The sequence below is a fragment of the Amphiura filiformis genome, chromosome 11, assembly GCF_039555335.1.
Source record: "Amphiura filiformis chromosome 11, Afil_fr2py, whole genome shotgun sequence".
In the NCBI taxonomy this organism is placed as follows: Eukaryota; Metazoa; Echinodermata; class Ophiuroidea; order Amphilepidida; family Amphiuridae; genus Amphiura; species Amphiura filiformis.
Window position 1 is genome coordinate 55,524,380 of NC_092638.1, and position 14,054 is coordinate 55,538,433.

The 14,054-nt window shown below is 36.4% G+C and overlaps 1 protein-coding gene across 1 annotated transcript in view; it reads right to left on the reverse strand.

Moving 5' to 3' along the window:
• The window catches only part of LOC140165018 (xanthine dehydrogenase/oxidase-like), a 30,002-nt gene that overhangs the window by 4,050 nt on the left and 11,898 nt on the right, over positions 1–14,054 (reverse strand). The window contains exons 14-18 of the mRNA XM_072188430.1: positions 6,163–6,387; positions 5,542–5,616; positions 4,869–4,921; positions 3,944–4,124; positions 2,598–2,786 (exon numbers count right to left, since the gene is read on the reverse strand). Coding sequence (XP_072044531.1) covers positions 2,598–2,786; positions 3,944–4,124; positions 4,869–4,921; positions 5,542–5,616; positions 6,163–6,387 — 723 coding nt within the window. The remainder of the gene's footprint in view (positions 1–2,597; positions 2,787–3,943; positions 4,125–4,868; positions 4,922–5,541; positions 5,617–6,162; positions 6,388–14,054) is intronic.

A 14,054-nucleotide genomic window follows, 5' to 3' on the forward strand; every position in this document is an offset into this window, starting at 1 on the left:
TCAAACCGATCTCATGTTTTATTGTATTATCATGTATTAAAATGAGGATGGCTATGTCATAAATGGATCGGAACAATATAACCGTATACTACCACCTGTGTTGAAGGACAGTTCTAAGATACAGGGTGTTCCAGAATGATCTATACCGTGTTTGAAAAATTAATCAACAGTGTATTTAATTTTAGTACCGGTACATGGAATACAATGACATAAATGTCACCTACTTATTGTGTTACTTTCATTTCAAAAACTTGATTCGTTTTGGCGTGATATTGATATTCTTAAAACTGGACAAAAATTGCACGTGTGTAACTTACAGCACAGGCTTCATAAGCACCAGACATTGACCTGCTTTTATTTATCACTATCGCCCAGACGTAGACCTACTTTGCAATATAGTGTAGAAATCATTCTGTTGTCAAAGGAGATACACCAAATTTGGCACAAATGTAGAGCTTGAAACACTGAATAATTCTTAATATTGATTTAAGTGACCTTTTTCATGTGTTTTCAATATTAGTCCCGATATTTGTGCTGAATTAAAAAAAAACATTTTACGATAAATTTTACGCCAAAATGTAATTTTATAGAGGGTATAACTTGTTTAAGAAAAACTTGCTGCAAATGTAATCTTCACCTTTTCCTAGTTGTGTGTTTGCCAATAGGGACATAAATACATGCTGTGGCACAAGGACGAATCTCCTCTATAATATTTTTATAATAGGCCCTAAATCAATCTCTGCCGGCATTTCAAATGATGAAACTCATACACCGCAATCATTATTTTCGAAACTGCCGCCAAAGACGACACATGCAGTATTAGGTCAATCAAGCTTAACAAATCCTTTATACCATGCATGCTAGTAATCGATAGATCATAACAAAATTAGCTGCAAAACTTTTTCCAAATAAGTTTGTGCTGAACGGTTATTCATTATTTTCATAATAGATTGTATTGTCAAAACTTAAACTTCACCATTGTACGCAATATTCTGTAATTTATTTTAGAAACATTCGATCTTTAAAATCTTAAATTACCAAGAAAGCTAAATATATGTAATATTTAGAACTCAAAACAATACGACTGATAACAATGCTACCTACAAAATTCAACTTTCCCGGTATGGATCTTTCTGGGACACCCATGCAGCTTAAGATGACAGCGAGACAGGTTTCTCTAGATCGATTACACGGCCATTCATACCTATTACCTGTTTTAGGGAACAAACCAAAAATCGATATCGTCTTATAAACGAAACCAGTTTCGTTTAAGGGGGTGGGGGTAAAAATACTCGATTACGTTTGTACAAAAACATCGGTCTGAAGAATGTGTCATTATTATTATTATGTCAAAATTTCCAACATTTCATTATTACGTTTCTGGCATGGAGGCTAGAACGAAACTAGTTACGTTTATTGGACGTCATCGATCTTTTGGTTTGTTCGCTTATTGTAACCTTATAGAAGCCATACTTTTATTTAAATGATAATGGCTCTGTCACGCCGTACTGATTACCCTCTGTACGGAATGTTACATCACAATCTTGATCGACTTGACAACAGGCACACCCCGGTACAAATAATTGTAAATGGTGGAAAGTCGTATTTATGACAAAATGATTAAAAAGTGATACTTTTAGGTATTATTCTGTTAGTTTCTGTTTGGCAAATCATAAATACTCACGTGTTTTGGTCAAAATGGCAATAATCTTTTTTCTACCCCTACCCACCTGAAATAGCTAAACACAACCCTTAAAACTGGGCTTATTTGTACTCGGTTTAATGCATTTTTCATGCTGATTCCACATATTGTCATGCAGTGAGGAGGTTTTCACAATCAATTTTAAGTCAATCTTTCGATGCTCACACACTTTTCTCTTATAGGATGCCTATGGCAGAATATGTAAAAAGCGACGGCATATTATGCTGGGAGCCAGAATTCAGAATTCTGCTTTGCAGTCTTTGCTATTCAGTGCCAAAACAGTGCAGGAAATACTATCATGATTTTCCTTTATAGAGGATTAGCTTTTACGTCACGGCTGTTTGATGTATATAGAATTAGCTTCATTATTAACTAAATGCAAACTATAGATGGCGCTATTTATCTTAAATCATATTTCTTTATTTGCAAGGGCTAGGTGATTAATACTGCCATTAAAAGCTTGAAAGGGTAATTTCCAGTAACTAAATAGCGCCATCAATTTTGGCATTAATAGATACATTTTATATCCGAAAAAGCTTTAAAAAATACTATAAAAGTGAATAATTTTGTAAAAGAGGGGAAATTAAAGTTGAGAATGACTCAAAAGCATCTGTATACATTAGCATGATATCACATTTAGCTGTTTAAGCCTAAAATTTGGTTATACATGTTTTGTTTGAAAATCTAATAAATGATCCCATCAAAGAACCGTATACCATTAAGTCAAAGGTTTTAATACTAGTGTCACATCGTTCGCTAGAGTGTTGTGACTGAAACTTGTCCTCTGCTAGATTTGAGTTTAAACGAATGCTGGATGGAAAAGTTTACATTTTAGATCTGATTTTAGATCAGTAAGATCAGCAAAGTATTTTTTTATTAATTACAGATCGATTACCTTTGATGAATAGACAGCTCTTTCCGTCTTTGAATTCCTCAACAATGTGATGTTGAAATCAGATGGTATGTCCATGAAACAGGGTATTTTGTACGCGTGTGGTCCGTTCGTTAGTAGTATTCCTTGTGGGGAATAGCGATGATCTTCTAAGGCAAACAGACCGTACCCTTGCATGAAGGCTCCTTCGATCTAAAGAATAACATAACATATACAACTTCAAACAAACTATACAATAAACGCTGTTATCGTATTATCTCCTAATAACTTATTTTGCGTTTTAAGAGTATTAAGAGAAGTGCATCTGCAGAAATAATAATGTGTCTTCCATTCCCAAACGGGGCACGTTACAGTATTAAAAGGGACTTCCCGATTGTTATATCAGATAGTACAACGAATGGAAAATAAAAGACGCCAGGAAAGCTGCTTGTATATTTAGAGAATAAAATATAGGATTTTGTCTTTTGCCTATCCAATGTCGTGTCATAATGGATCAAGTGTACCGCCGTTGCGTGCCGGCGCGCTCACTGTCTTATATGACTATCCACTACATTGAGGATCTACAAGCGTACCGCCGTTGCGTGCCGGCGCGCTCACTGTCTTATATGACTATCCACTATTGTGTCATAATGTGTAGGTGAAACCCAATCAAATTGCGTGTATTCTTGACAAGACGTACCAACTGAATTAGAATTCTTTTTAAATGGCCAAACGTTGCAATTAACATCAATAACTGGAATAGACAGCCATCTATTGTGCTGAGCGCTACTTAAATGCGAGCAAGAAGTTTGCACACCGATACACTTTATTCGTCCCTTTTCAGAATTTAATCTTAATAATTTTTGCAGAATGCAGTGACAGTTTACTCTAATGTACTACAGTTTTCTATGACGTCTAACACAAGAAGTGCTTTACGCGATTCAGACCGCAGAAGGCAGAAACGGCTTTTCACCGAAAAAATAATAATTCCGCCCTCTGTTGACATAATAAATAAATACAGTTTATTATGTTTCGTTTCGGCAATATGCCATACTCACAACAAAATGGTTGGGACATATGAAATTCATTTTTTACTTTTTTAACATCAATTTTGTCCCAACGTTTAGTGGCGATGTCACCTTCATTATTTTCGTTACAATCCTCGTCCACTAAATATAAATTTATAAGGTATTATCATATAATAAGCTCGTCAATTATATATATAGCTGGCGTAATGTAAAACCTTTAACCATTAGCGCCAACCGGCTTGAAAAGTGGGGGAGGAGGCCCATGCCTTCAACTCAACTTGACGCCCATGCCTTCAACTAAACTTGGAACTGGTCTTGAGATATCAATGTTTGTGAAAATACCTGTCCAATGTCAATAGCTGGGTTCATACTTCTGGCAATATCAATCACAATATCAGTCCGTAGCACTTGGTGGTTTCCAGTCAAACAATCTACTTCTACTTCACTACACGCTGTGCCATAGACAGGATACATATATGGCCGCCCTGTTTTAGTCACCCAACTCCAGGTGACGTCAGCACATCTGTATAATATGTAAAAAGATAGTATTTCGCTATTCAATAATTCATACGCATGGTGCAATGACTTATACTCCTTTAAATATCACGACGAAGTTCGAGGTTCAGGCCTAAAATTTAATTGGTGTAAAAATACGATATTGCTGAAGGGTGGTCTTAACCCTAGAAACTATCGGGCCTCATAACTGCTAAATATTGGTCTAAAGTATATAAAAGTATACATATTTAGAATGGCAAAGACGTGATAAATTAAACTGTGACGGCAAATTTGGGCCAAAATGCTAATTTTTGAAGAAAATCCCAAAAAAGGTTAAGACCACCCTTAAGATACCAAACTCGCAACTAGAGGTTAAGTAGGGAGATGGCTGTCAATCGAGACTGATGGGTCACACACATTTAAACAATGCATTCAATGTCACTATAAACATAACGAAAACGGTTTACAGATCCGAATAGTCAGAAGGGTCATTTGTCCAAAATAATAATGTTATAAACCTAAATCCTTAAACTTCACCATAACCCTAATCTATAAGCTAAGCCCTAATCCTAATCCTAAACATTATCCTAACCTACAACCTAACCATAACTCTAATCCTAACAACTACCGTAACCTTCACCTAACCATATCCCTAACACTAACCATGACCCATTGCTTACCCTAACCTAAAATTTCCTAAACCTTATCCTCACTTTTTGGACCAATGACCGTTCGGACCAATGGGCAGTTCTCACGAAAACAATAATCTTACTTGTAGAATCCTATAGCAGCAAGGTTCACACGATTCTCATAGGCAGACATTACCTGAGTGAAAAAAACACACAACATTATCAGTGAAAGCAATAGGAAGAATAGGCTTTATAGAATTATAGAATTTCTTTATTAAATATATTTTAGCACAAAAAGTATGGTATACAGCTCGACTCTCAATTAAAATTGGTAATAGACTCGAATCCGAGCTGTACCATTTTTTGTTGAAGTTAGGCATGGCATTCTCTATATACCAACAATCTGCTGCTCTCTACACAGATCATTTCTATAATTGGAACTTTCCTGCCGTTGATGGGGTAAACATCGATATCAATTATAAAATAACAAAAGCAATGTCAAGATGGATATCACGTGATTATCTCAATATTTTATAATCACATAATATACTTTTGACCCGGATTCGTTGTCTTATAACACGTGATATCGCTGCTCGCCCTATCAACGGCCGGTAAGTGCCAATTTATAGGAACGGTCTATACAAATGAGTACATGCATACATTAAGGAGTACGAGACTTTGATTTGGTATACAGTATGTTAGGAACAGAAATTAACGAAAGAAATCCTACTGAAATAGCGAAGGGCATTTGCCGATTTTCTTAATTTACCTTTTAAACATAATTTGGTTTGATTACCAATAACATTTAATAGTTACCCAATCAGTCCATGAACCTTTCGGATCAGCGTCTTTGTATGGCTTCAGTCGCTCCATAATGGTCTCACAAGCATTCTACACAGCGTAATAATAAGAGCATCAAAACATTAAGAGTTAATGCGCATACAAAGATAATTTGGAATGGTGTTTCTCAAAACTGTACATGCTCTTTTTTAAATCTACTAATACATGTAGATCGATACATTTTTTTTATTGTGCGAATTAATATTAATTTTGCCCAATTTTACCAATTTTCTCTACATGATTCATGTCTAAATTTAGGCCAAGTGTTCATGCGCTATAGAAAATTTAACAGAGCTATTTTGCACCCACACTATGATAAAATTTATGACGTCACCTGTCAATAAAACTCAGACGGTTCTCAGACGGTTTGTTTACGATTAGTCGTGATAATTAAAATGTCTGAATGCAGCTGAAAAAAGCGCGCAATGTTTTCATCTTCACATCTTCTCCGATTTCGTTTCTCAAAAGGCTGCACCTGATGAATTATACCTCCCGTGCTGCTAAACCAACGGCCGTGGAGAGTTTGATCGACGGGATCATCAGACCCGAACCAGTTTCTTTATCTGTTTATAATTATAACATATTTTGTACATGTACCTTGATTGCATAACCATTCCTATCTGCCGTGCAAGACGCACTGGCGCCATATTGATTGGGTACTGTAGTTGTACTAGTCTCCTGACAATGCACTAAATCATGAGGTACACCAAGTACACGACTTGCTACCTGGATCATCTTGGTGAATATGCCTTGTCCCATCTCGACGCCGGATTGATGAATTAGTACCGTTCCGTCTATGTAAACAGTGACCATTGCCATGCACTGTGATAAAAGCAAACATAAAAAAAATCGTCAGTAAAAGAGACTACTAATAGACTTTTCCAAGCTAATTCACTGGGTAAAGGTATGCTTTTTATGTTGTGCTAAGTATTTTAGCCGTTTTGTTGCAAGAATAAGCCTCATAAATGCATGAAAAATTACTTTGAAGGGAGGAATCACATTTTCATGTTCGAAACACTTTAAACCTTCATCATTATGTATAATGTATATTTCAATTCTCGTGATCATACTATGCGCCACCAGCGGTTGCTCTGATCAGTCCAATGTTTGACCTCCAGGGTCGTCATCGCCGTTCTAGGCACCGTTGGATTTTCACGTGAGTGTGATAATAATATGAATGTTGAAAATTTTTTGAAATTCTGTGTGATCAATACATAGATCAACAGTTATAAGAATTGTTGTGGCGATATATTATTTTATAGCCCGTGCCTTCTATTTTAATTTATTTATTTATTCAAAACTATGGTGTCATTCACCTCGAGTGAGATCACTCTCTCGTATCATTTCGATTAGACTATCGTTAAACGTCACAATGGTCTTTTTGTAAAGAGAGGTTTTGTGGACGACGCAAACTGAGAATGAATTGTAGTCTGTGGCATTCACTCAGATGGTTAACATCTCTCCATAAACTCTCCGTGTGCGTCAAGATTTGAACACAACTTCTTAGTTTAGAGCGAGTACAATTCTCGCTAATTATTACTGGATAATGGAGTTTGTTCTACTCCTAGTTCTCTTGTTAGTTTTAATATAAAGTTTCATACCGAATGAAGAAGATGTAGTAAGTAATAAATATAACTTAATTAACAGTAAATTGGGTTTTGATTGTCTTCATGTTTGTGTGATAATACTCGTGCTTGGCTGATTCTAAAAGCCTAAATAAGTCCCTGGTTGAACCGCTGGTTCTATGAAGAACTTTATTTTAGCGCCCCTACTCAGGCCAAATCAACGATGAAGAGACGATGAACCGAATACCAATCTTGAGGGACTAGCCGAGACGAGTGAACTAAGACGCATCTACCAAGCCGTGTGATTATTCCCTGGTACCTACCTCGCCGGTTAAAATATTTAGCGAGTCCTATTCCCAAAGTTCTTTATTAGAAATGGTGGAGAAAGCCAAGGCGTTTTGATATTTTTATATCAATGTTATTTTAAAGATCACACTTACAAGAGACAATTTTTGCCCAATATATTAATACATCTTGTTCATCGACGGCCGAAGACGTCAGCGGAGTTTCTGAGTGATGCTACGGGCTACCCTTACCATTTTTGTTTCAAATTTTATTTTGGTAAGTTAAAATGATGGTGGTAAGTTTTATTTTGGTGGCATCAACATATATTGTGTGTAAATCTATAGTCTAGGCACGTAGTAGGTAGGCCTATTTCATTTCAAAATTTCGCGAGTTGAGTAATTTTGCGCTAGAAATGGGCGTTGGCTGCCAATCGATACCAGCTGTGTATGTGACGGGTTTGCATTTATGTGTAATCAATGGAGTGTACAATTGTATTCATTGAATTGAAGCTTGCTTTCTTGGGTCAGTCCTTATAAGCTTGGCTTTGTATTGTGTTTGATTGTTCATTCAGCCGTCATAAACTGTGGCGTGGCATGTATTTAAAATTCGCGCACAGTATACTCATTCAATTGAATTGGCTTTCTTTGTCAATCAACCGGGTTCATTGATGGTCATCATGTTTGTAGTATGTACTATGATTGCTAATATGAATTATTTGATCAATGAATTAATGGCATGTAAATAGATAGTGGAAAACTTGTATGTATGTATGTTATTTGCAAAACTTTGTTGATGAAAATTAATAAATTGACTTTGAAAATATTCTAAATAATTTTGCTTTATTAAAGCGAGTCAATTTATCAACTTATTTTGATGACAAATATTGTGATGGATTTAATTTTTGTAAGCATCCATGGCTTCTGGTGATGATGAAATTAAATTAGAAGAAAAGTTGAATGATAGCTCTGAAGAAATTTCTAATACATCTGATAGTAGTTCTGATGATGAAATATTAGATTTTGATTTAAACATGGCTACTAAATACGACATGTACGATTTAAAATCAAATATTCAGGAGATCCTGAAGATGATTTAGATTCTTTCATTACCAAATTTTCAAATTATGCTGCACTTCGAGATTATACTGCGCCAAAAGCAGCATTGGCTCTGACAATTAAAATTGAGGGCAATGCTAGCGTCTTTCTTGAGTCAATACCCGAAAGCGACAAGGATACGGTTGATAAGATTAAGGCTCTTCTTAAGGAGAATTTTGAGGGTGATTCGTGGCGTTGGGGAATTGAATCAAAATTGCTGTCGCGTAAACAACTCACCAATGAAACTTTGGACGTATACGCGTCAGATATTATGCGCTGGTGCAGACAAGTTGGTAAAACAGATTCCGAGCAAATGTCAATTTTTGTCAGAGGTCTATTGCCTTCTTTGCGGGGATTTGTGTTTTCCAAAGAACCTAAGACATTCCGTAATGCCTTAGACGCGGCACGATTAGGTATCGCAGTGCAGCAAACCGCTGAAAGTGACACATCTAGTACTAAAACTGTAGAAAACTCTAGTAATTCAGTGGATGAGGTAAATGTAACATTGGATTCTGTAGCAAACATGGTTTCTAATATAAGTACTAGACTGGGGAAGTTAGAAAGTGACCAAGATAGTAAAAAGGTTTCCTTTGCAAACTCATATCAAGATCATGTGCCCATCAATAGGTCTACCAAACGAAACATAACATGTTATAGATGTGGACGTATAGGCCATGGGTGGAGAAAATGTTATGCAAAACAGGGAATTGACGGTAAACCTTTAAACTAATGTACCCATCTGCGAGGGATCGTAAGAGAAACAAGCATGTTCAAAAACATGCAGGTGGGAGTGAGTATAGTCGTAAGAATGAACATTCATTGCCAATTGTGACAAAAAGGGAGGACATAGCCCTTTACCACCTTATGGACAGAGTGATATGAACAATTCCGATTTATTTGTTGAAATTAATTTGTCTGATTCAAATACCATTTCGGCTTCTATAAATTGTAATCCAGTTGAATGTTTGGTTGACACAGGTGCTTCAATTAATTTAATAAACCATGATTGGTTGTATTCAAACCTGCATTCTGTTCATCATATGATACAAAAACCTCGTATTAAATCTGCTCGAGTAGCAAATGGTAGTGATTTAGAGGTAACAGGATTTATTGTTTTGGTCATATCTGTCAATGGTGTACTTTTTCCGGTGCCTTTGAATATTGCACGCAATCTTAGTTCTTGCATCATTTTAGGCAAGAAGTTTTTGAAGAAACATTGTGCCATTATTGATTGTGGTGATAGTAAGTTGAAGCGCAAAAAGCGTAGTCAGATTAGAGTGCTAGAGAAACAAGAAATTCCTCCTCACACTCAGTCTGTAGTTTGTGCAAAGATAAACAATAGGCTACCAGTACAAACCATTGGTCTCTGTCAAGGTGGTAGGCGTGTTACTGCCCTGGGAATTTTAGTTGCCAATACGGTGTCAAGTGTAATTGATCAATGTGCTCATTTAGTTGTAATGAATACAACTGATGAACCAATCATTTTGTATCCTAGGACTAAATTAGGCACTTTTACACTGATTGAATCTGAGAAAATAGTTCCATTTCCTAACTTGAAGGAAGAATTTGTCAATGAAATTCACTCATCGCCAATTGATAGTAAGGATGAGGATCCTAGACTTCAAGAAGTACTTTCTAAAATATCTGTAAACACTGATCATTTGTCATCTTCAGAAATGTCAGAAATTACTAATTTGTTCAACGAATACATTGATATATTTAAAGTGGAAGGAGGTCCGCATGGAGATTATTCTGGTGTAAAACATGAAATAAAAACAAATGGACATCCACCAATTAGATCTCGACCATATAGATATACTCCACATATTCAAGCGGAAATCAAGAAACAAATCAATGAAATGTTAGATCAAGGAATTATTAAAGAGTCAACTAGTCCATGGTGTTTTCCTGTATGTATGGTACCCAAGGCTGGTTCTCCAGGTTCTTATAGATTTGCGATAAATTTCAAGAAATTGAATGATATTTGTCCACGTGACAATTTTCCTTTGCCAAACATTAACGACGCACTAGATAGCTTAGGCGCTGCCAAACCAAAATACTTCTCAACTTTAGACCTTGCTTCAGGTTATTGGCAAATAGGCTTAGAAGAGAATTCAAAACCTCTCACCGCTTTTGTGACACAAGATGGTCTATTTGAATTCCAAAGAATGCCATTTGGCCTTCATAATGCTCCTGCGACATTTCAACGCGCTATGCAAGAAGTTTTGAGAGGTCTTAACTGGCAGTTTGTTCTATGTTATCTTGATGACGTCATCATTTTCAGTAATTCATTTTCTGAGCATTTGTGTCATCTAAAACAAGTGTTTGACCGTTTTCGTCAAGCTGGTCTGAAACTACAGCCAAAGAAATGTTCATTTGGTCAGAAAGAAGTGAAATACTTAGGTCATATAGTGAGTGAAAATGGTGTTGCGACAGATCCTGACAAAGTCAAAATTTTAAAGGAGTATCCCCACCTACCAAGGTCTCTGAGGTCAGGTCATTTTTGGGTTTTGTAGGGTACTACAGAAAATACATCAAAGATTTTTGTAAGATTGCAGAACCTCTCACCAATTTAACGAGAAAAGAAGTGCACTTCGTTTGGGATGAGAAGTGCAAAACTGCTTTTGAAACACTCAAACAAAAGTTGCAAGAACCACCAATTTTGGCCTATCCTAGATTTGATGGCACGGAATTCATTTTACAAACCGATGCCAGTGGCGTAGGCTTAGGATTCATTTTGGCTCAGAATCAAGATGGAAAAGAAAGAGTCATATCTTATGGTGGTAGAGCTTTGCACAAAGGTGAGAAGAATTACACGACCACAGAATTAGAGGCCTTGGCAGTTGTTGAAGGAGTCAAAAATATGCCCCATATCTACAACATGGTGTAAAATTTACAGTAGTCACAGATCATTGTGCACTGAAATGGCTTTTCAGCAAGAAACAAACAATTGGTCATTTAGCTAGGTGGGCAATTAAACTTCAAGCATATACATTTGATGTAGTACATGTCAGGGGACGCAACAATGGTAACGCTGATGCACTTAGTAGGTTAAACTATGACTCTATAAACACTTGTGTCGATTGTAACCATTGTAAGTCTGATTCACAAAATTCTGAAGAATTAAACAATGTATGGATAGGTTCAGACTTGGACAAGATTTCAGAGGACGTCTTGTCTGAGCTGCCTGATGACAATGTAGATAGTGATGTTAGAAGTGACACAAAACCTGAAGTGAATGTTGTCAAAATATACGTTATCAATATGGTAAACGTGTTGGGAATGACAAAAGGTGGAAAACAAAGATGTACCGACTCTTCCAGCTGAAATCAATTTACAAGGGTTTAAAGATGCACTGCTGACCGATACTTTTGCTAGTTCTATGTTGAATTTTCTAGAGCACGACAAATTGCCAGATGATGCTCTTAAAGCTAGAAATCTGTTGTTGCAGGCTGATCAATATTATGTCCATGAAGGATTATTATATCACATTTGGCATACTCCAGCAAAGAGGCACATGCCAGAAAGGAATACTTATCAGTTGCATGTTCCAATCACTTTTGTTGATACAGTTCTGAACAACTGCCATGATCACGTGTTAGCTGCACATTTTGGATTTCAAAGAACTTACAGCAAAATTCGTCAGCGGTACTTCTGGAAAGGGATGTATCGTGATGTAGATAACTGGGTTAGATCTTGCATATCCTGTTCTCAACGCAAAACGCATAGGCACAAAGTTATCGCCCCAATGCAAATCATGAAAGTACCAGGTGCTTTCCAACGCGTTAGTGTTGATATTTTAGGACCTTTACCAATTACAACCTCTGGCAACCGTTATGTTCTTTGCTTTACGGATCACTGCACCAGGTGGCCCATTTTGGTACCTTTGAAAGTAACAAATGCTTCAACAATAGCAAGAGCATTTTTCGATAATGTCATATGTGTCCACGGTTGTCCAGAAACGTTATTAAGCGATAGAGGAACAAATTTTCTTAGCAAGATCGTTTTGGAAGTGTGTCGAATCATGCGAACACAGAAATTGAATACCTCAAGTTATCACCCACAATGCAACGCGATACAAGAGCGGTACAATGCTGTAATTTTAGACACCATTTCACACTATGTAAATGAATTCCATACTGATTGGGATCAATATATCACAGCCATACAGTTTGCGTACCGTACAACTCCTGCTGAAAACTCCGTTGGATTCAGTCCGTTCTTTCTTTTGTATGGTAGAGAAGCGAGACTTCCTTTAGATGTAACGCTCACGTCAGACTGCAATTATGCAGAACAGAATCTCAGAGAGCACATTCATCATCTAATCTCTCAATTAGAAATTGCGAGGAAGATCTCACAACGTCACGCAGAGCAAAATCAAAACAAGATGAAAGAACGTTTCGATGAGAGTGCAACGGAAGTTCCTTATCAAGTTGGAGACTCAGTATGGGTATATATTCCTGCATTGCAGCAAGGACTTTCACGCAAACTTCAGAAATTCTGGTCGGGTCCATACTTGCTTGTTGAACAAACAGGTCCAGTCAATTTCCGTGTACGTAATCTAGAAAACAACAAATTGATTACTACACCAATTCACGTCAATCGTATGAAATTTGCATATGATAGGTATGTCCGACCAAGCAATGATACTGAACCAACAGATTTAGAACAAAGAGATCCAATTCCAGGACTTGTTCCGGACGATTGTCCTGAGGACTCTTTTCTTCCTCTTTTGGCCACACAAGAATCTGAGAAAACAAAGGTTCCAATCATTCCAGGTCTGCCACCAGTTCAGGATAAAACTCCTGAATATGTGATTGAGCATATTATCAGAGGACGCTATAGAAATGGGCGTCTTGAATATCTCATAAAGTGGCGGGATTTTTCAAAATCAAGAAACACTTGGGAACCAGAGACAAACTTGAACGCAGCTGCTCTTGAGTCTCTGAAGACCAACCCTGTCAAAATTACTGGTAAACTGTAAAGGCCAGACTATGGAATCAGTATCATTGTTAGATCAGTTGTAAGCAACTAGATCAAAAGGCTGTATGAAAAATATAATGTCTTTAAAAAAATGTGAAATTAGGCATAATATTATAATTATTATGTGATTTGTAATTATCAAAGAATACTTCTAAAGATGTTTGTGCATTTACAAATTTATGAATGACTAATATAAAAGTCAAAGGACGTCAAAATGAAAACAAATATATTTGGCATTTGATAAATGTAGAAAGTTATATGTTGAATTGATTTTGAATTGTAATTTGAAAGTTTGTCACAATTGTACTATTTGTAATTGTGTGGAATTGGATTATCACAAAATAATGTATTTTGATTTATAATGACAATGAACCCGAATGTATATTTGGTTGGCGCGTATGTTGTGGATTTGTACAATATTGGAACAAATTGTTTGTAGGTAATTAAGTAATGAAACATTTAAGAAATTAAGAAATGTAGAATTGTAATGTTGATGCCACCATCATTTTATTTTGATTCAATTAAAGTAAGGTATATTATTGTATTTCGCGATATGTACTTC